Genomic DNA, 24,202 nt, shown 5'->3' on the forward strand with positions numbered 1-24,202 from the left:
CCTAATCGTGGATTGCATTACACCCATAATCACTTTTATATAATAAACAGGCTGCTTAGTCTTATGAAGGCAACAGCGGTTTGGAAATGATTTAACAATATCGATATGGCTCTAATACTAAACATTACGGTACATTTTCCATTAGATAAAAACATCTATAAGATATAATTTATTCACCCAAACAACATTGCATTATCTTTAAATGAAACATTAAAATATAACGTGCAATGAAACGAAGAGTCTGTAGGGTCAATAGAATTTAGAGATATTACCTTACGACAATGTCAAATGCATTTTTTTTTCTGTGATAATGGCGTCAATTATTGCCGTCACACCTTCCAACTCGGAGATATAAAACTAGCGTAAAAGAAGAATTAAAACCGTATTAATATATTAATGTTAAAGATAGCCTCTATTGAATGTCAGCAACGACGAAGGTAGCGCAGTAGTCACAGTATGAAATGTTTTTCAGTTTTATTTTCTTCAAATAAAATTTAATTCAAAATTTAACCTTATCTTCCTTGTAATTATATTAATATTGTAACACAGTTGTGGTTAGTCAAAAGCGTTTATGTGAAGTTGCTAAGCAACGCCATTTCCAAAACATTACGGAAGCATTGTTGTAGACGAGGCGTTTCTAAAAAGTAATTATTAACATTTACATTTTAAGTGAAGAAAAGTCATGGCTGAAACAGACTGGAGAGTAATCTTAAGTTTATCTGAAAAAGAATTACTACAAACGGATAAAGAGAAACTATGCGAAAGCTTGGCTTGGATGGAAGCCGATGATATCGAATTAAATTTTTCAGATTTAAAAACTCTGTTTAGGTTAGCTCAAGATATTATCAAGTATAAAAGTGAACAGGTAATTTTATTAAATATTTACAATAATTTCTTGCACACAATGGAAAACTCACTGTTTATTACACAATACCGTCAACTGTGGCAACTATACTTATGTTTTTCACCTACTACTTATGTTTTTCAACCTATGTTTTTCAATATTTTATGAAACTGTCGAAACAAGACATGATTTATCTTTTCCATCATTGCATAATCTGTTGAACTGGACATGTTTCTACATATTAATCAGTAAAATTCTACAAAATAACTAATGGATTGATTGTTAAGTTCAAAATCATATTTTGCGTAAAGTTAACAAGTTTTTGGCAACTTTACCCGTTGTCCAATATTTAATAATTTGAACAAATGCGTGCACTTGTGAATTTATTCTAATTTCTACTTTATGAAGTCATTCTCTTACATGTGAGTAGTAAAAGCACCTACATGGTATCGAGACTGCTTTTGTCTATATTAATTAACTTAATGTACGGTAAAGTTGACTAAAGATTTCCTGACTTTTACGTTATTTTATAGATTAGCTCAGAGCTGTCACTTTCTTTAAAAAATAAAAACAAAAGAATGGTATTATTTTTTAATTATCTAATTAAAACTCAAATATAAAAAGTAAGTAAGAATTGTTAGTAAAACTTGTTAATTCATTTAATTTTGGAAATACTCTTTAAATTCTTCAACTGTTTCTTCTGCACGTGCTTTCGTTAAATTTTGGGTTGACCGCAGTGTAAGTTGGTCCTTGTATCGATGTATAAAATTTCTGATGAAAATTAATTTAAGACATAAGCTGTCTTAGCAATTAAAAACGAAAAATTTGTAATCTAGCCGAATATTATCATGAATATTTATAAAAGTAAATTTAAAAAGGGTTTTAAAAATCAATGCTATTAACCGATTTTTTAAATAAATATTTAATGTTTTGCACATTAGACGAATTTCCTAATTTGACAACCCTACTATTAGGTAAAGATGCCACTAATCATGCTGTGGTATTTTGACCCAACGTTAAATATCATTACCTTTGTTCATTATTACAGAACTAGTTGTTGAAACTGTCTGCACGTTAAATACACAGTAACATGACAATATATCTATTATTATTCAACACGCTCGGTGTTGAATAATACTTATATTCTTATCTTAAGTTCGATTTTTCTTAAAAATTTCAAAAGTTTTCGGGAGCTGCACAAACACAAATTGACCGTTGCGAAGAAAAATGACAATATTTGGACTAATAGCGACGTTACTTGAGTAAAACACTTTTTGGGCTGCCAGAATTTAATCTTTAATCTACCAAAATGCACATAATACAGTTCGTGTAACAAAAAATGGTTTTAAACTAATATTTGTGACCGCGGTCGTCGTAGGTCAAGTTGCCCATATAAAGTAAAGTTGCCACAGTTGACGGTACTAATTCTTTTTTTAAGAAAGTATGTAATTTTCTAATTATATATCCTCTGCAATAGGTCAAAAATTTATGGGGGGAACTTGACTCTATTAAAGGAAGAAATGGTAGAAAGAAATCACCCAAAGGATCAATAGGTAAGTCATGAGGTACAGATGGATAGCAAATCTAAGCTAGTAAACCTTTAGACAATACGAAAGTTTTTACTTTATGCATAATGTTTACGAGATGTATTTTATATTTCTAACGGTCATGATTCACAGAGTCCAACCTGTTTGTACATATTTAATTTTATTTTCTGACGAAAATCATAGAATTCTCTAAAATCTACTAAATTCACTTATACGTTAATTAAACTGAAAACAATTTTATTTTATTTTTTAATCATGTATCGCCCTCTTGAATATAATATCAAATAATTACGTACATTTACAAATTTTGTCTCCATTATAAAATTTAATCAAAAATAAAAATCCCAGACATAAGCTCTTAAAACGCAAAATATTACATCCCTAGATGATGGTCTTATTAACACAGGTAATTTAACACGAATAGATACTGCTAAAGAGGAGGTGGATAATCAAAAAAGGAAGTACAGTGAAGAGAAAAACAAAATAGATAAAGAAAACGAATCAAGTCCAGATCCAATGTCAGAGCTAGATGCTACAGCACAACTTGAGAATGAAATTTTTAGTAAAAATAGGCACATCAGAAAATTACTGGGATATGTAAAGGTAAGCTTATGTAATCCAAATCAGTTAGTTATACTTAAATAGAAATTGATTAAGTAGATTTTCAGTTTTGTGAAAAAAGTGTTACGGTTAATATGATTGATCACCAACCTTTTCACCTTAACTGAAGAACTATGGAAACCAGACAACATAGTTAAGTTGTGATGGATAAACATAAATTGATACATTGGTAATTAAAATTTGAATCGTAGAATCTAATAGTTTCTTATTAGTAATAATGAATAGTGTTTGTGTCTGTACATCAAAAGACACGTAATTTTGGAAATAAACAAATAAAATTAAAATGGATGAAAATCATGTACTGTTTTAGATATTGGAAGAGGATAATTTAAAATTAAAAGATAAAATATCAATGCTTAAAGACAAACTAAAAGAAGCCACCAAGATAATTGAAGATCTAACTGACCAGATGCTAAATGTGAATAAGGAGTACAATCATTTGAAAGGTCCAAAATATTATAATTTTTCTTTTGCTTGTACTGCAACATTTGATTATAAAATGCGAAATATTTAGAGTTTTCTTCTATACAGGTATTAGAGAATTTACTTACGAGTATTATATTTATTTTATGCAATGTATACCTTGTTCGTGACGATAATTTTTTTATTAAGATACTCAATAGTTTAACAGACTTCTAAACAATGTTTAATATATACCTTTGCAGTTGTCCGGTCTCATAAATTACCTGTACTTATTTTATTAACTACTGATTTTATGATCTACAAATGTTATACAATATAAGTTTATTAATATACAACAAAATAAACAAATCATTAATTATGAAGGTTTAAGAACAAAAACAGTTATTTAAACGCTTTACAAAAATGCTTGCTATTCTTGTGTATACGATATAGATCCATTGCCTTTTCACATAAACCCATAAAATACTTTGTGTCGCAAATGTTTTTATAAGTAGTTTGCAATATAGACTTATTAAAAAAAACTTTTATTAATAACACTTTTCAAAATAATACACTAAAATTTCTAACGCTTTTTTTCCCTTATAACAGAAAACTTGGGGTCTTTAGAGCAAACAAAATCTCGTTTATTAGATGAAATAAGTGCATTGAGGCAAGAAATTATTTCCAAAAGCGACGATAGTGAAAATGTACAACATTTTAAAGAAAAAATTCAACATTTAAAGGTTTTGAAACTTTTACTTAAATACTGATATTTGTTATAAAGTCTGTAAATGTGAAAACGACTTATGTTTTTTTAATTTACTGATTTTTTTATTTTAGAATCTTGTTCGAACTCAAAGAATTGAAATAGAAAAGATATCGTCTGAAAATAAGAAACTACAAGGGAATCAAGTTATAGAATATCCTTCGGTTATTTCAGTAGAAAAGGTACTACTATATTTTGTAATGTAAAAATCTAATTATACACGTTATACTGATCGTCGTTTAAAATTAGCATGTTTTCCATTTTTGTTTTTCTCTCTAAGAAGTCGTATTCGTAAATTAATGAGATAGGTTTAAAAGACTGTAGTAATGTTGTAGAAAGAGGCTGCGGATTAGAGAGAGAGAATGCCTGATCTCCTGATGCGCAACCGGAGGTCTATGATGGACGTCCGAGGAAGTTATTACAAGTTCTCTCTCAATCCCCTCAAGCCTTATCGACGGATTCGGCATCATTCGTAGTAGAGTCCTGGCCTCTTTGATAGCGTGCCGCTAATTCTGTTCGCATGTTTATAATAATGGGTAGGAAGCTGCAGCTCTATTCCAAAACGAGGCACTAGGCTACCGCCATTATATCTTTGGTAGTATGCAAAGGCGTTCCCGGTGTTCTAAAAGTTATCAAAGAAGACCGTAAGGTTTTAGCCAAACGGGTATCCCGTTAAGGTATTTTTCTCAAGACGTTAACAAAAGTTTTATTGCATATCAAATATGAAGATACCATAGTTTAGATATACAGAAGAAAGGTCTCATTTTCATATTCAAATAATCATTCTAACATCTACAAATGTATTCAATGTAACTTATTGAGTTAAATTCAGGATTTCTCTCTGATCTTTTTAACTGTTTTTGACATGTCTGAATAAAGAGAGATCACTTAGAAGAGTTAAAAACCAAAGAATTAGGAGAAAAACTTGTAGAAGCTTCGAACGAAATAATGAGATCTGCTAATTTCATAGAACTTCTTAAAGCCGAAAATAAACAATTAAAATTAGTACTTGAAGAAACCCGTAACAGTTTTGAAATTAATGCAAACAATGAAAGTGATGATCGGAAACAATGTACGATCATCAATAGATTAAAGAAAAAAAATCACGGCTTAAGAGCTGCTCTTCAAAATGCTGATGAAATGATCGTCATTAAAGAAAATGAGGTAATTAAGATTCTTTCTTATATTTGTTTAAGAGAAATTTTTATGCAATCTTCGTAAAACATAATAAAGTCATTATTTTAGATATACGAATTATCATCAAAACTCGAACTTCTGCAATTAGATGAAGGTATTGGTAATTTGTTGAAAGACGCAAAAAATAAAAAGATGCAACTGAAAATAAAAGACGAGCAAATCAAATCAACGATAAAAGATATAAATAAACTTAATAGCGTTATTAATGAACTACAACTTGAAAACGAAATAATGAGGTTAGTTTTTTAATTAATCTTTTTATGTCTTTAATCACATAACACAAAATATTCTTTTGTATTTCAGACGAAAATTAAAATTAGACTCGGGTGATAAAATCCCAACTGAAGGGATTTTACTTGAATACCATAACTTAAAAACACAAAATTTAAGTCTTTATAAGGAACTTCAAGCTATGGAAAATGAGCTCGTTGCTTTAGATATTAAAAACAGGGAACAAAAAACACTAATATCCAAATACACAAAAATATTAGGCAAAGCTGCAGTTAAAAATGCACATACTGACCAAAGTGACATGGTCCAAGATGAAGAGCTTAATGAAAGTGTACAACATGAAGAACTATCTCAGTAAATAGACATTGAATTGAAATATTTTTAAAAAGTTATTGCAATTTTTGTAATTAATATTGCCATTACAGGAATAAAAATAGTAAAGAAGCAGTTAACAATACAAATCAAGAATTTAATTACCTTATTGAAGAAAATGAAGGCTTACGCAAGGGATTACAAGAAATTTTTAACATTTTGAAAGAAGGTATTTACCTATTATATTTCTAACAATTGTGCTAACGTGTGAAAATATATATTTACTTAAAATATTTCTCAGGTGTTAATAGTTCGTCAGGTGTTTTTGCGTTGGAAAGTCCTAGTTTAGAAGCTTTATTACATTCATTAGAAGCTAGACACACCGCAGGATGGCTCGCCCCTCACATGGCGACGGTACTTGAACTAAAGGCTGCTCTGGGCGGTAAAGAAGCTCTTTTGTTAGCCCTTAATCAATCTAGGTATTTATAAAGTCATTAAAAAGTAAATGTAAATGAATACCCTTTATAACTTTTGCACTCGTTTAATGTTTGCAGAAAAGAAATTTTTGACTTGATGAAAGAATTATCAAAAGAATCTCAAAAGTGTGTTGAACTGCAAAATAAGTTGCTTCAATCAGAAAATCAATTTAAAGTAAAAGCTGAATCAAGTTCAACAGACAATATTAATTTCAGTGACTTTAATTCGTGGTTAGATGATAATGAAGATGTTAACATCGATCCTTTAAACAAAGGTGAAATCGAAAAATTAATTTCCAAAAGAAATTCTTCATACGAGCGAAAAGTCAGAAATGTCTTATTATATTTTCGAAACAAGTTCAAAATGTTATATGACAAAATGGCTGAAATTTCATTGACTTCTGAAGATGAAAAAAGTAAATGGCTAATTCAAGAAGAAAAGTATAAAGCGCAAATCGAAAACCTGACCGCATTTAAACCTTCTGAGGAAGACGAGGATTCATGCGATATTTCACCAGGTCTAGTTACAATACACGAAACCTCCGTTTTAGAAAGAAAATGCGTGTACCTCGAAGAATCGTATAAAAATATAAGAACGTCTTACGAAAACATTAAGAATGAGCTCCTTGAACACAAAAAGAACAAATTGACATCAAATGCTAATTTTGACATACAAGTTCAAAATCTAATTTTAATAATTATTAATCTCTCGGAAAAAATTAGTCATTTAATACCTGAAGAGGTATTTTGGAAACAGAATAGGATATTAAATGAAACTATTGTCAAAAACCGACAATTAGTAGAGGCCGATATAAGAAAAATTGAGTTCATTGAACTCTTTTCACGTTTAGAAAACAATAAAGCTGAGGCTATTGAATCTATTCTAAAACAACTACGAGGAACTAATTGTAAGTAATAATTTTAATTTTTAATACTTATATTATTAACAGTTAAAGTAAATATGGTCTTTCAACTAAAGTATTCGCTTAACATCAATCTCTCTCAAATTATTTGAAAATTAACAAAATTATTTGCTTTCTTTCTTTTAGTTCACACAAATTTTTCGCCGTAAAAATTAATATTTGCAACAAATGCGACTTAAAGATTTTTACTCGTAATTTTTTTACTTGCAGCTAAAGTTGATGTCGATGAAGAAAAGAGTGTAATTTCATTGGTAGAGAACACTGTTACCCAAAAACAAATGAAAGAGGTTTGTTTAGAATTAGATAGAAAAAATAAACAAATAGAAGAATTACTAAAAAGCAACAAGCTTTTGCAAGAATCTCAAACTAGACTAATGTGAGTAAATCATGAGGATATCCTTAATAATATTTTGAAATCATTTTATATTTTGATATTAATAAACACAAATTATAACATCTCTATTTCATTTTCTTTAGTTCTTTTAAAAACTAAGGATCCAGATTCTATATTGCCAGTCATTGCCACCATTAACTTGGCACTTTAGCTTTAAGAATTTTTACCAAACTTTTAATTTTATTTCATAATTAAAAAAAAACTTTTTATTTTAAGAGACAATAATTTAGCATCTGAAAGCAAAGAAGAAATAAAGACTACGAAAGATAAAGTAATTGAACTAAGTAATGACAATACAATACTAAAAGAGCAATACAAACAACTTCAGTGTCAATTGGATATCCTAAAATTAAAGGTGAGTTAGCCCTGACTGTTTGTAACAATACCAAACGTAGAGTAAAACAAGCTACCGTGAGGATGTCTAAGTAAGTGCTACCTTAGTTTCTAGTACTACAAAATGATGGTACTATTAACATCTGATATGAGGCAAATTGGTAATAAAGATGTAACGTTTTACGGATTACCCCGCTTTGTTACATCAATTGCATTACTTACTATCAGCGAAATTAATTCTTGTATCGTCACTGTTTTAATTCTTAAAATTGTAATTTTTCTTTACGCCAAAGCGTTTAATAAAATAAATAATACTTTTAACATGATTTTCTTAGATATGTTAAAAATTGTAAAGCCTATTTCAAACAAATTTTCTCTTTTTAATATATCAAATATTATTTTCAAATATCAATAATTATGGTATTAATATTGATGATAATTTAGTGTAATTAGTTTAAGAAATATTATTATGAACATTATTTTGCTTTTACAGATAAATGATAATCAATTTAGTCGATTCGAATACGAAACAGAAATAAATATGTTGAAACATCAAATACTTGATCTGCAATCAGTTGGTGATGGCAAAGCTATTATTGCACGGTAATATTAGCATTAAAATTTGATTCGAAGTATAGTCTATTAGAAAATCAAAATCATTCTCGACTTTTTACCGTATAGTATAGTAGCCAGCAAGCTTTTTGTCCAAAAAAAAATGTACGAAAAACAAGATTCAATGCATTTTTTTTTTCACTTGATGACCGTCTGCTTCTTTTTTCCTAATTAACGAATTACATCCAAAAGTATTCTGAAATAAATCATCGTCTGATAAGACGGCCCACTGTATTTCACTGTTTTCCAATATTATCTGATTTATAGTTTATATGTACTGTTGATATACAATAGAGAGAAAAGATATAAGAAGATTGATTCAATTTACCATTTTTTAACGCTAGGTTAGCTTGTAAATACATTATTATTTTATAATATCCAATAGACACCTCTTATAAGACAAAACGTACATCATGTAAATCCTATGGAATTTCTTTAGGTATGAGTTAGGAGTTATCTCAAAGTTATTTACCTTTCACTTTTAAGGTATGTTTTTAAATTATTTTTAGCCTACTCTAAACATTTTGAGATCGAACCGAATATAAGTTTATCGATTCTTGGTCCGGTACATCGAAACACAATAAATTGTTTAAATATAACAACCTCAAAATGTCGAATAAAATTTAAAAGAATAAATAGTTTACTAACATTTTATTCTTGCTATTTTATTTTATTTTGATACTTTAAATAAAAATTGTGATAGTTTGCGTATAACACTAAAACATTATCAAATCTGATTTAAGAAAGCTCATTCCATAATTCATTTACTCCAAAGTTTGAATAACGAGATATTAGTTGCTCATCTACAAATATCTGAAAGTCACAAAGCAATCGAAAACCTTCAACAAACTTTAATGAAAGAAAAAGAGAGAAGGATAGAAGCCGAAGAAGCTTTAAAAACACAACATCGGTTATTCGATATTTTTTCTTTGAAGTATGAAAATAAATTCAGGTAAACAATTTTAATTGTTATTTAAAATTAAATAATAAACTAATATTACGTAATACCATGAATAAATTATAATTTCAGATATATGTACGAAGTTATACAAACATTAAGACTTCAATACCAAGGCACTTTACCATTCACATCAGTTGAAAATTATCTTTATAATTTACACGAATTCAATAATAAAAACAATGTTATTAATAAAAAACTCGTAGAAATTGAAGATTTACGTTACAGTCTTATGACAAAACACAGTGTTTATGACCAAATATTGAAGTTAACAAAAGCAAATTGTACTCAAGATGTAGAGGCTTGTCAACATAAATTGAAGTTAATGGTTATGGTATTTATTGAATACATTTAAATTTCATAAATTAAACATAATTTATTTAAAAATAAGGAAATGTTACAATACAATACCATTTTTGATAAAACCAATAAATTTTGATTACTTTCGAAAATGAAGGTACCATATTATACCATAAATTTCCATATATGGTATATAACAAAATATTCCATATTGCTTGTTAAATGGAAAACTGGAAATAATACGATTAGTATCTAGACCAAAATTAAGTTATCTACCGAGATTGGTTTCTGTAAACATTGTCAGTACATTAAATTTAATCATAAATTTAAATACAAATATTCATGATATATTAATAATCAGTTAATTTTATGACGCTTTTAGACGTTGAATGTTGGCTGCTTCCATCCGGTCCTACCGGAAATATCTGGAGAGACCTATGTTCAGCCTTTAGCGTCTTAATACTAAAGTTATGATGATGATGATGATTCGTTTATGCATCAACGAGTAACATCAGTACCTATATTTTCTATTAAAATTGTTTAAAAAATGTTTTTTTAGATAAGTCAGTATTCTATAAGGTATGCAATATGTCTACTGATGTTGGGTTTTTATTTAATGTAGTACTTTTCTTTAAAATGTGATCAATTTTACTTTACGTCATATTTTTTTGGGTGCTGAAAAAGAAGGTCAAGTACTATGCATTTAGCAGTAAGCTTTGTTCTGTTCAGTCTTGTCAGCCTGTTTTATAAAAAACCTCGTACCTTTTTCCCGTACATCGCTACATATTCTCTTTAAATGAGAATACCAACAACTGAATCGATGAATTATTTTTCCGTGTTCCTAAAAAAGGCAAAAACTATAATTTAATACGACATTATCTTAAATAAGGATCAAGTTTGGGTTTTCTAATTATATCTTTAATCAGTTTGGTTATTAGTTTCTTCAACAAGTTTTCAAACAACTTGGATGTCCAATGATAGTCTTAATTTCTGATTGAATTGGGTGACTATAAATTTTATTATATTATACAGATGTATTTCTATATTCAAAGAAAATATTTAAAAAATATATTGAAATATTTCATCATTAATAAATAATATAAAATCTTAGCTAGGTACGCAGTCAAGAGAGTTAGAACACAGTAAAATAAAAACACGTACGTTACTTGAAGAAAATGAAAAATTGTTAGAACGGTGTAATTATTTAGAGGAAAACTTGGTTTTGATTAATCAAGGATTGCGTGATTCTCTGAATAGTACTAAAGAACATAATGTTTTAAAAACAAGCATTGAGAGCATCAAAGTAGAAGATGTTCAATCTGACACCGATTCAAAAACCAGAGGTTGGTATAAAAGGAAGATAAATATAATTGTAAATCTTTAATACTTCGTCATATTACTTTAAACATAAGTTAATTATTTTAGAAAGTGAAACGTATTCTCTTCCAAAACCACGAACAACACAGTTAAGAAATCAAATAGATTTTAAAGTTGATAAAAAGAAAAATGTGGCAACTTCCACAAACTTTCCGGAGTTACTTCAATTATCGCAAAACCGAAAAACTGAGAATGTTTCAATTCAAACAAACGTGATACATAAACATTTAAATAGCAAACTTATTCAGACAGATAAAGACAATAGATTAAACGAATTAAGTAATCGAGTCGAAAGCCTCGTAGTCAGTAGTAAAGAAAAAGAAGAGAAACTTTCTGAGTATTTCTCAGTAGTCGAAGAACAAACGAAAAGGATTCAGTCACTAAATGAAGAAAACAAAACGATACAGTTAAAAAATAAAAGTCTTTCTGATACAAATTCAAAACTAATTGCATTAAATGAAAAATTAGACAAAACTATCGAATCATTAAGAATTGACCATAATAATTTAAACAGTTCTCATCTTGAACAGTTGAATAAAATAGAGGATGAAGCGAAAGAAAAAATAGAGTCACTACTACTTAAGATCCAAAAAATAGAAAACGAAAAAAACAACGTTGTATTAGAATATAAACAACTATTAGAAAAAGAGAGAGAAGAAAATTACGAAAACGTTAAAAGTCTTCAATTAAAGATTGTAGCGTTACAAACTGAAATGGATAAGTAAGTAAAAAAAGTAATTTTTAACATTGTGGAATACAAATACAGATAGTATTTGTAATAAAAATAAAAAAAAAAGATTTAGGTCTCAAACTCAAAATTTTTAAACTCACAGTAATATGAAAAGTTTTGAGGTTAGTCATGGTAAATTCACAGAACCTATTTTCCATCAATCATATTTTATCCGACATCATAGATAATGACGCGAAAACCTTATCACTTTTAGTTACAGCGAAACTATTTGAGATTTATTACTTGCAGAATGGCAAGTGTCACCAATAGCTCCGATCCAGAAATTATGAAAAACAGTGTTGCTAAATACCGTTTAAAAATAACGGAACTTGAAGATAAGTGTTTTAAATTACAAAATAATTTAGAAGACTATAAAACAGAAATGTGAGTGTAGTAATAATGTCAAATAAATTCTAAGTGTTGCTTAATTACACGACTATTAAAAAAAATATATTTTCTAGTGTTAACTGCCAAAATGAACTGGAACGATGGAAAACTTTAGCTTCAGAAAGACTGGAAAAAATGGAACAAATGAGTACCCAACTAAAAGAACGTCATAAATATGAGGTAAATTAAAAATAGGTTGTAACATAATTACATGGACTTTTATCAACATTATTATTAACCCAGCCACAGGACATAAGCTGCTGGACACGGGCTTCCACCAAAGATTACATGCACTTTATACATCTATAAATCTTCGATGTTCGCGATAATCTTTGGGGCCTGCCCCTAAGCCTTGTAATGGGCGTCTATCAACGGACTGATGATGACGATAATGATATTAGTATACCACTTTCCAATCCTAAATATAAATATTCATTACAATCAATGTTTTAGTCCAATAAATTAACGTAGTTTGAATGTCCGGCTTAGAAACTATAGACCAAATTTAATACCACCCGAACAAAAGCTAACTTCATCTGTATAGGCAAATACTTCATAAGTGTGTTTGCGCGTTTTAGGTGGAATCATATAAAGCAGAAAACAAGCATTGGTTGGAGCATCTTAATGAAACACAACAAGAGCATATAATGTTACGCTCACGTTTAACAGAGGATAAAGCTTTACACGTGAAACAATTGTCCGAAAAGGACGCTCAAATAGATCAACTCCGATCAGATGTGCATAATTTAAAAGTAAGTACCTCTCATTTTTTCTTCTTTAATCTCAACAATTTTGTAACGTCTCAATCTCAGTCTTTATAAACGTGTTTATTTTGTATTTCGATGTTCTTTTTAATGAATTATACGCACGTAAGTTACGATTTTTTAAAGCCCAGTTAGAGTCTTGAGGCAGAATTTACGCATAAGAACGACACGTAATGATTGTTATATATTCTAATTGAAATCAAAAACAGAACATAATAACCTGATCATCACCTCTTCTGAGTCATTAACTCACAAGTAATATATCAGCGTGCTTCGTTTAAAAAGACCATTTAACAAATTTTTGCTTACAACTACAAAAAATTTACATCGTTCCAGACGCAATTATTGAACATGCAAACAATGTTGTCAGTGCATGATCCTAGCTTTGATCTGTCAGCTATTGTAGAAGTGGAAGAAGAAAGCGACGTCTCACAGCAGCGTTTTGATAGATTAGAACTAAATTTTGAAACCGCTGTTGATTTACATGAGATGCACGATGACTTTTCTAGAATGGCTACTTCTACGACTATTTGGTAATTATTTTGTTAACTAGATCAATAGTGATAAACATTAAGAAAAAGATAACACTAGTTTTGTTTTAGGCAAGAGCCTCTAATAGAGCGTTTACGCAGAGAGAAACAGTTATTAAGCAAACAAAATGGAGTGTTACGGCGGCAGATAAAAGCAGTCGCAGCAAGAGAGCGGCGATCTCGCCTTGACGCTCAAAATCTCAAGAATCAAGTATTTCGAATGTAAGTTTGCGATAAGAAAAAAAAATAATAATAATAGCTGCTACAAAAAAAAGTTAAATTTGTTTAGCTTATTACCATGAACATTCAAAACCGTAGAGTTAACCAGTAGCCTTGCACTTTTGCTATAATCTAAAGAGATTACAGTTTCTTTGAAGCGTTTTGAAGAAGTAACTCAAAATATTCCGCAATAATAATCATGCGGTTATGTTAGACTAATGAAAGAGTCAGAAGCAGAACTGTCATTAATACTGCTACTTTATTGAAATACTTCATTGTCTGGTTTACTTTGTCACTTCTGTCTAGCGCCCCGGAATGCCTAAAATTTATCCAAAAATCGATTGCAAGTTGCAGCTTTAAACCGTTTGCCTAATGCACACTACGTTCTATGCTCGTCAAAAGCGTGGTCAAGTAAGCTCTTGTAAACTTTTTGTAAAGACAAATAAACATTTTGAATTTATTCCAGTCGTACTTTACAATGAGTAGCTTCTTCCCTTTTATTCGATAAAGCTTATCTATAAAGACTTTATTTGCAGCACATTTAAATTATTAAAAATAAAAAAGACTTATCATAACAATTGTACTGACTCAGTAAGATTTCTGCACGAAGGATTTGAGCTTCTTTCTATAATATAAAATAAATTCTTCCTGAATTGGAATATTTAAATAAGAACTTAATAATGAAATAAATCAAGACAAATTAACAATATGATCAAGACTGAATGAAATGTGATTAAGCGTTAGTAAAAACGAAAACAATGTTTACATTAGGAGACCACGAATTGGTTTATTTGTAAAATGTATCGATGTGTGGTACAGCTAGAAAAATTCTTGACTGAATATTGACTTTACAGTCAATTTTATCTCATTTCTAACAGTTTCTTACGAAAACAGCTTTAATATTGACTAACAAGTTCTTAGCTTAAAATATATTTATATATTTTCAGAAGTACGTCAGGAAGTAAAGCTGTAAGTGCGGAATCAACGGCGCTCCACAACAAAATCGCTTCCCTCCAGGCACAATTGTTAAGCGCACGGCGTGATGCACATTCATCAGTGGCAATGTGGGATAAATGGAAAAGGTAGGTAAATTATCCGCTAAATTTTATTTAGAAAAAGAGATAAGCTGCGAAGCGAAATTTTGTCAGAAATTAGAAATAAAGATGTCCGTCGACGAACGAAAGTAACCGATTTACCTCATCGGATTAGCAAATAGATTTTATGTATACATAGATAAAATAAAATTTAATCAAATTGTAATAATTCACATATACCATATATGTTGTATTGTTCATATTTATTAAAGAGCGCAACAGTCAGCGGAGCGATGGGAAGCACGGTACAACGAGAAATTCAAAGAAGTTACCAAATTAGAAGCCAACTTGAACTTGGCTAAGTCGGCCGTCACAAGATTAGAGAAAGAAAAACGTGTGCTGTTATCTAGGCTTGATGAGATTAAAGGTGCATTTAATTTTCCATATCCATAAAATCATCAATCATTTTTTTACTAAAATAATATCTAAGGAATCCATTTCATTAAACAAATTTAATAGCTTAAAGTATTTATTGACCTCAGTCGAAATTGGTTGTTTACATCCTCGTCGCTTCTAACAATGGACATATCGTGAATGGACTTTTTAGAAAATTATCACGGTTTTTGAAATCAATCAATATTAACCCAACTTCATCATATTGTCGTTATTATATTTCTTTTAATAAAAGTTCCCTTTTTTCCAGAAGTTTCAAATTAGGAATATACATTCTAATCACACTGTAGTTCTATATTTAAATAAAAGTTTCTAGAGTAGGACGTGTCAAATCATATTTACTTTATTTACTTGAATCAACATAAAAAAGTTTTTTGTTAAAGGCGACGCACAATTTTGTTCAGTTAATTATTATTCAGTGTCACTGAGTACTAGATACGAGTTTTTAACGTATTTATTCTTTAATCTCATTTTGGTAGTGTTTATATGCATTGAAACCGACTGATTTTCAATTTATGTTTAGAAAGAAACCAATGTGTCACAGAAAAACAAATGAATGAAGCATCTGAAAAGCCGCCGCTGGCCCTTAATGAATACGGCGATAACGACTCGCTGGTAGTGCCGGTCTCAGCGCGAGCTCTTCTTGAACGTGTAGAAGCTCAGCAAAGACGCATTGTTGCTCTAGAAGTCGCCGAAAAAGTAAATTTAATTCATTCTTTATATTTTATATATATATATACATACATCCCAGAAAATGTCGCCAATGATTACATGGAACTCAGTTTTTACAATAGCTTTAGGTTATTTAACCTAAACTCTTATACGGTTAAATATTATTAAGAGTAATCGCAATTGTCAGTGCAGTGCCGTCGCTTTAACCTTATTTTTTAAAACATTTTATTTTTGTATATTTTATGCAATTCTTCATTAATTCATTAAATAAAACATGTATTATTTTATAAATTGTAATGTCATGACAACAAACGTTTTTACTAATTTACTATATTATCAAATCATACATAAGATTTACACTCAAAAATTATTTTAAAGAATATCACGCCGAAACTATAAATATCTTTAAATTTTCTAATGAAAATCATACTTTAATTTTTTCTTATTATCGATTATTTTATTGATTTTCATCAATAAAATTATCAAAGATCGTTTCTAAAAATACACTTTTTTTAATAAAAAGTGTCTATATAGAAATTAATAATTTTCAGGGGAATGAACCTCTTGTATCGGAATATGAAAAAGCACTTGCAAAAATAACATCGCTACAGGGTCAGGTCTTGAAGTTGGAGTCTACCCTACTTGAATCGCAAATTCGCTCTCCTCTCAAGGATACAGAAAAGATACAGCCTGAACTCGAATATTGGAAGAGGTATGTAAATATAATCGAGGGAAATGTGTTATTTAGAATTTTATATGTGTACATAAATATATTAAAAAATATGTACACATAAAATTTAACTATACTTAGTGTTACCCATAAGAATAATGAAGGCACCCTAGAGTAATAAAGAAATAATAAAAACACGTACCATAATTAGAACTTTTATTGCATGTTGAGAAGTACCAAGAATTTATTTTAGGAAAAATTACACATTTAAAAGCAAAACGAACTCTGAAAGCTGATGAGGGAAGCCTAGTACATGATATATGTATTATATTATATACATGTTTAGGTTGAATGTTACGTTACCTTTGCTTCCTTTTTTATTTTTAGGCGGTTTTTTATGACAGATAGCAATGTGGACTTGTCAAAAGACGAGAAAAAGGATGAAAATGCATTTTGTTTGTATAAAGCTTTTAAATTAATAAGCCCGTGATTAATCGCCTACAGTTTTAATCTTTGCTTCGTACATATTAGCTGTACATTTGTGTCTAAGATAAAATTCTCAATTTTTTATTTGTGGTTAGGTCACTTTCATACAACGCATCGAAGTTTATTAATAAATTTTTAAACTTTGGGTACAGTTGCGAAAATAAATGCTATTTTAGTGACTTAATTTAAAATCAACTTGTTAACTCTACTACAGTAGCGCATCAAAAATATTAATTTTCTGTTTTTGATAGCTATTGCAACATGCTGAAGGAAGAGAACACTCAACTAACTATCCGCGTGAACGCCCTCGAGAGTATTCCAACTACGGTGAACCAGCATCGGATCAATGACCTTGAACAGACCGTACTTACACTAAGAGGTATAATAATTGATTATAATATAATTGTTAATATATAATTGATAATTAGAATAATGAAACGGCATTCAAAGTTTTTAATATACTTAATCTGGTCATGTAGCATAGTCAATTTTTTACTTTTACAACTACGATTTACATTTATTCTCATTCTTATATAAATATTTAACCTCTTTCTGCTTTTTGCCACAGTTGGTATTAAATATTTTTGTGACATTAAAATAATGAGAGGTGATGAGTAGACCCAGATTGCAGTAATAACATTACACAAAGTATATACGCAAGGCTCCCGCTCTCGGCTGCTTTTTGTAGCGACGCTGTCACAAACAACGCGCGTTAATCGAATTAGCAATGCACTAGAAAAACGATGCCAACGCGCCTCTTCATGAGGAGGTTGGTGGGCAAGATGGGTAGATAGCTAGCGACAGCGTCGGTACAGCCTCGCTCCAATAAGTCGCCGTGAGCGAGGGGCCAAATGGAATTTTTAAACTCTCTATCCTCTTGTGAAATATTTGTGTAACGGGCTATTAATATATACACTGAAACCTTATCCACATATGACAGAGAAAGTTCAGGCCTTCCACGGATTTGTACAAAAAAGGCGATCATAAAGAAAAAAATGCATAGAATTCCGAAAGAAAATGTTTTATCTGAATTAATACAGCATTATCGTAATCTGCAGGATAATGATTTATGGTCAGTTTAAAAAACTGTTGCATGTTTTGTCAGAATTACATGGTTATTTACACATCTGTGAGAATATAATAAAGGATGCCCACCATCGCGTGGCGTATAAGTGACTTGACGTAGCGACGTTTCTTAACGCAGTGTCCTGTTGTTTAGGCGTTATTCATACTTTGTTTGTCAACAAGACGACTGTGCTCTCTTTGTTTAGTGTGTCGTCGGTCGAAACTCGAAAGTTATCATTTGGGCGATTGTTTATAGCTTCCAATATGGCGGCACTTACTCTATTGATAACTGATCTCAACATATCATATAAAACCCAGACGAGATAATTTTGAAAGAGCTTCATATTTTTAATGTTATATCAATGTATAAACTAACAATACAGTAATAAATGATAATTGAAACGTTATGATAACAGTAATAAAAGAGAAAAAAGGATTTGTGTTACATTATTTTTTGGTTCAGCTTATTTATAAGAGAAACGTTACAAACCTAGAAAGGAAATCTGTTTTATCATTTCTCGTTAACTAGGTTAGGTGTTACAAAAATAACAGGATTTTTGATAAACTACGTTTACGGCGAGTCGTGCAGCACGGTTAACTTATTTTAAATAATAATCTTGGTTCAAAAATGATCCGCATTTGTAGTTGTTCCACCAAAATGTAATACCTTGTACTAGAAGTATTCACACAGTGCATAGAAACAAAAAATGCGCAATATCTGTCTAGGTAGAAATTTACAAATGGTGAATTTTTGACACATTATGTAAATACCAGATAACAACGAAAAACAACATTTTTTTTCCATATAATTTCTAACCAAAATTATTCTAAACAAGAATATCTTTAGTTTTGGCGACTAACGTATTCTTTATTATAATTCATAATGATTTTTTTCTTTGAATGCTAATTTAAATAATAATCGGTGGATGTTATAAAAAAACTATATTTATTAAATGTCCTATTCAACAAGGTAATATAAATTAGCAAATTGTAGTATCAGTTATTAAGCTTATGCAATGTAGATACTAAATACCTGGGGTAGACAACCTGCGGCTCGTGACCTACATGCGGCTCATTAAAGAATATTTGTAGCTCTCGATAAATGTACTCGAATTAGTTTTTCATTTTGTGTCATTTTATTTTAAAAGATCATCACCGTTGAAATTCTAATACCGATGAGTATTTCCTAACCAACGTTTGAAAGAATTACTGAGCAGTGCTGTTACAAATTGTTCTCAAAATTTAAAAAAAATATCAATAGAAGTAAAATAAATGTGTTAAATTTTTTATTAGTATGAAAAATTAATTTTAATACTTTTAAAAAATATTATTATCTTTTTAATTTTGTTTATAATTTTAATATAACATTTCTACTTTTAATATCTTTTTACAAATGTTTTAAATTAATATTCAATAACGACGCGATAAATTAAAATTTTTCGAACTGTCTAGGAGCTTGGCCACCCCTGGTACAAATTATATACCTGTATGTTGCTAGAATACTTGGAACTTGGTCAATTTAGACGTTTTGTAACTACTGGTATTTCTGTATGACACCTTACTATTTTGGAATATTGCAAGAAAAGTATTTACTAGTTTTTTTCTCCATACACAAGTTTAGGTCACTCATAATAATATATTTTAATGTTCCATAGGTTTAGTTAGCAAATTGCAAGCTGAGCAAAAATCGTCTGCAATGGTTCAAAAACGTGTTGATTGTATGCCTAACAGTGGAAGCGCAGAAAAGGTAACAAGATTTTTCATAACAGTAATAGAGGCAATATTTCATCACTAAAAATATTCGCCACCAAAATAAAAAAAAAAATTGCTTCCAAATTTAGCGTGTTACTTTTATTATTATGCAACATTATTTAGCTAGTGATAAAAAATCTTAGTAATTTATGAATTTAATATAAGAAAATGTATTAAAAAAATCTATAAATTGGTCACAATTTTAGGTACGAAGTCAACTTGAATCTTGTAAGACAGAAATATCCAATTTAAAAAGAAGCATACAAGAGAAAGACGCTCTACTCGAACGATCCAAAGATATGCTAAGGATTGCTGCTGAGAGGGAAGATGAATTGCTGAGAGAGGTTATTCAATGTCATAAAGATTTTGTTCAAAAATTTGTATTTGATAATTATATTTACACTTTATCTTATTAATATATCATTATTAATTTTGAATGTATTTTGTATCGTTATATTGACGTCGTGTTAATAATTTTTTTTCAGAATTCATTTCTGCGTCATCGGTTGGAGGAAATGAAAGTTAATAATAGAGGTTCGCTTTCGGCTTAGTTTAATTTTTTCATATATGTTAAGAATTATATAATGTAGTTCATAAAGTAAAACATGTAAGATGGAAATAAACATTTTCCACTAATAATTTTTTTTTCCTTCGGGTTATTGTTTTTCGCCAAGGTTCAGAACGTTACGACGAAAGATTCCACATTGCTTCTTCAATTATAATTATTGTCCATTTTACCATTAAAATGTGTTAGATTTGTTTTTTATTTATGTATTTAGGTGAGTAATAAATAAAAAGTTTGAATTTCTAAATCATATTTTATGAACATTTGTACCTGAATTATTACATAATTTCATTATTAAAAACTAATTCTTATAACACATTAAAACTAATAGAATCACATAGTAGTACACAGTAGATGATGTCAGAAACAAAACTCTCTGCATCTTTTTAGTTAATAAGTCAATGTGATTAAAATACATTAATCATTATCTGGGACCGTCTTACTAAAAATTAACGATCTTTTTCTTTGTATACTAATCTTAAGTTTTAAGGCTAAAGTTAAATTTTTGTTATGAAATTGCCAATAATAATGCAAGAACTATTTCCTATATCATTCTATAAATTTTCGGTTTTACGTCCCTAATAATATACATCTTTTATACAAGGATAAAATCTTTGAATGGTAATATAATTCCTAAATAGGTAATTAAACGCATTCGACGACTATATTAAAATGAAAATAACCTTTTTTTGTATTTCAATATTACCAATTTAAATTTCAATGATGCGAATAAAAAAAATCTATTTATAAATAACATTCACAAAACAAAATAGCTATCAGGTTCTTGAGTACAAGCTATGGAGTTCAGAGAATCCGCTGTAAAAAAAACATATGACTGTATTCTCAGAAGGATTGGTTTCTGCAGATACTTTTGCAAATAGAAGACTTAAAAAATTACAGACATAAAAAAATGCCAAATATTCAAACTGGATGATGAAATGTAAAACAATCTTTATATTTTCTTTTTCTTTTCCTTTGCCGTTACGGTCCAATTATCTTGTGGACAGCCGTCCTAATCCTGTTTCCACTCGATGCGTAATTGTATCATTTATAAATTAAGTCCTCTTGTCTTGAATCAGGGTTATAGAAAAGCATCTAAAGATTTTTTAGTTCGTTTTACAGAACCTTGCTGTTGAATATTTTTATCTCTTTAATATATTGTAATATAAACACGAAAATACGTCTATAGCATAAATTACAGAAATGGTCATGACCCCATTGCCCGTTTTGTTGATCGTTATCAACGTCTCGTATCGGTATCGTAACTAGTGAGACCGTTCTTTGCGCATTGCCTTAAGGTCTATGAAATACGCATACCACGCCGAAAACATTTTTTAAATTTATTTATTATAACTAGGATTATGGATTATTGTTTATTAATTATTAAATTTGTTATGAAATAAGCAAAATATTTACGTGTGAGTTATCTCTCCTATCAGTGCAGTTTCAATCTAGTTGTTATCCTCCGAAGATGTAGTGCTCTCTTAATTAAACTTATAGCTTAGGTTTAAATAATTTATCGACTCTTAAAGAATTTATTAAATGTAACTATTTTTAAAACCAAGCGGATAGATACAGTACAGATAAACTAAAGCATGCACACATGTTTTTAAGCTTGTTTTTAAATATTACAATATCGTAAAATTTCTTAGTCAGTGGAATGGTTATTGTACAATTGTATTTCTTCAATCATTATAATTTTCTTTCCGTAGTTTGTACTGACATAAATTAATTGTAGTTTATTTCTGTTTCTTAAATTGTAACTATGCTGTGTTATTGTAAAATTTACCATACAATGAATGGATTTCAATTTAATTTTTTTTTATCGCATTGCACATGTATATCAATTAAAAAAATGAATTATATCAGAAGTTGCTTTTAATTTACTATTTGAGTTTTTTAATACCATTGTGGGGTTGGTATGCAGTAATGGCAGTATTAATGCTTTATTTTATTTTGAGTTCTTTGCAGGAAGTTCAGATTAATAACAACAGCTGATCCAAATTTTGCAACAAGAGAGATGCAATGCATATATGTTTGTAATGGCTCGGACTTTGTCTGGAATACTTTGTTGCTTTTCGCAAAGCCTCTGATATTGAAATAAGTTTCGTTCTGATTGATGACATTTCTCATTTTCTTTGTAATTTAACGTTACGTCGATCCATAATCCGAGGTATTATTCTTGATTTGGACGTTATAAAGTCCAAATGTTCATAATGAGTTGTGTAAAATCATGACTTGGCGGATTGGCAAATTGAAGTGGCTGTGGGCAACTCACATATCTATGGTTGAGACCTACCATCAAACTGTGATTGTCATACGATTGAAATGAAAATGCTGAATTAAAAATTGGAATTTTTAATTCTGCATTATTTAACAAATCGTCTACGTCGCATGCAAAGTAATAATATGTATTTTTATTTATATCTCTTAACACCGACCGTTACATGTTAGTTGTCCTAAATTAAAAATAAGAAACCGCAGAAAAAAAAACATAGAGTTACGCGCGTGAAGTAAGAAGTGATGTTTAACAATAGGGATTTGTAATAAACACTCATAGTAATCTATGTATGTACGTTAATTTTAATTATATTTGTTCATTATCTAGGTTTGTTCAGGTATGTACTTATTATGAAACAGAAATTTAATCTTTATAACTGGGAACGTACAATTTGTTTATTCTTCAAGTCATAGCTTTAGGATGTATCATATACATGCAGTTGTACAGGTATTTTAACTTCTGTGCTAACAAGCTGTAACATCTCATATGTTGAGGTGCAGTACAAAAGAAATGCTGCACGCTATATTGTAATTTAACTCTACGAAGCACAACAGATTATTTAATAATGTCTTAATTGCGCTTTTACTTTTTGATATAAAAATGTATTAGGGGCATCCGGCATTGAAAATTTGTATACTAGATGGCAAAAGGTTGTTAATAACGATGATAAATATATCGTTGATTAGAAATAATAACTTGTTAAAAGTGTAGACGTGTGAATTTAAGGAAAGGAAAGCGACATTACTTTCCGGTCCCCCTAATATACGACTGGGTTGTTTGATAACTCGGTGACTATTGTAATAAAAAAAATTGAGCAAAAAAAAATTATTTTTCAACATAATCTGTTAGATCAAAACATTGAGTCCAGTGTTTTTTTCCAATTTATTATTCATTCCAATTAACATGTTTTCTCGCAGCCCTCAAAATTGGCCTCTATTTCTATTATAACGTCTTTATTCGAATCAATTCTCTTACTTCTTCACTTAACGTATTATACGTTATTGCAATATCCATGTCATTTATTGTTGTATTGTTAAAACGATACAGGGTAATAATTTAAAAAAAATATATTATAATTTTTAAATGATTTATTGTAACACTAAACACATTGTAAAACATCAAGCATTATTTAACATATACTTTAGACAATTATATACGTTCACTTTTTTTAGGCCGATGTATTTCAGATATTATTTATCAATATGTCAGTCTAAACATATAATCTTCAAGTTTATAAATAAATATATAAATAATACTTCTTTCACAAAAGAATTAATAAAAAATTTTAATTTATTGTAAAG

General features: G+C 29.4%; 1 protein-coding gene across 1 annotated transcript; it reads left to right on the forward strand.

The window, feature by feature from the left end:
- The first annotated feature begins 682 nt into the window (after positions 1-682).
- Positions 683-20,622, forward strand: Cep290 (Centrosomal protein 290kDa). The gene is given in 32 exon segments (XM_068775347.1): positions 683-865; positions 2,322-2,397; positions 2,816-2,994; positions 3,323-3,458; positions 4,024-4,157; positions 4,255-4,362; positions 5,060-5,344; positions 5,426-5,613; positions 5,681-5,962; positions 6,034-6,149; positions 6,222-6,399; positions 6,475-7,304; positions 7,530-7,695; positions 7,930-8,068; positions 8,540-8,649; positions 9,434-9,610; positions 9,689-9,950; positions 11,028-11,259; positions 11,342-12,014; positions 12,273-12,416; positions 12,485-12,590; positions 12,989-13,162; positions 13,511-13,707; positions 13,777-13,926; positions 14,871-15,005; positions 15,230-15,384; positions 15,934-16,109; positions 16,634-16,794; positions 17,490-17,617; positions 19,959-20,050; positions 20,262-20,399; positions 20,541-20,622. Coding segments are annotated over 32 exon segments (6,276 nt in total). The 3' UTR covers positions 20,607-20,622.
- Positions 20,623-24,202: the final 3,580 nt, after the last annotated feature.

The sequence above is a fragment of the Battus philenor genome, unplaced genomic scaffold (genome assembly GCF_028537555.1).
Source record: "Battus philenor isolate CCGP_79_NKW_IND1 unplaced genomic scaffold, ilBatPhil1.0.hap1 SCAF_8, whole genome shotgun sequence".
Lineage (NCBI taxonomy): Eukaryota > Metazoa > Arthropoda > Insecta > Lepidoptera > Papilionidae > Battus > Battus philenor.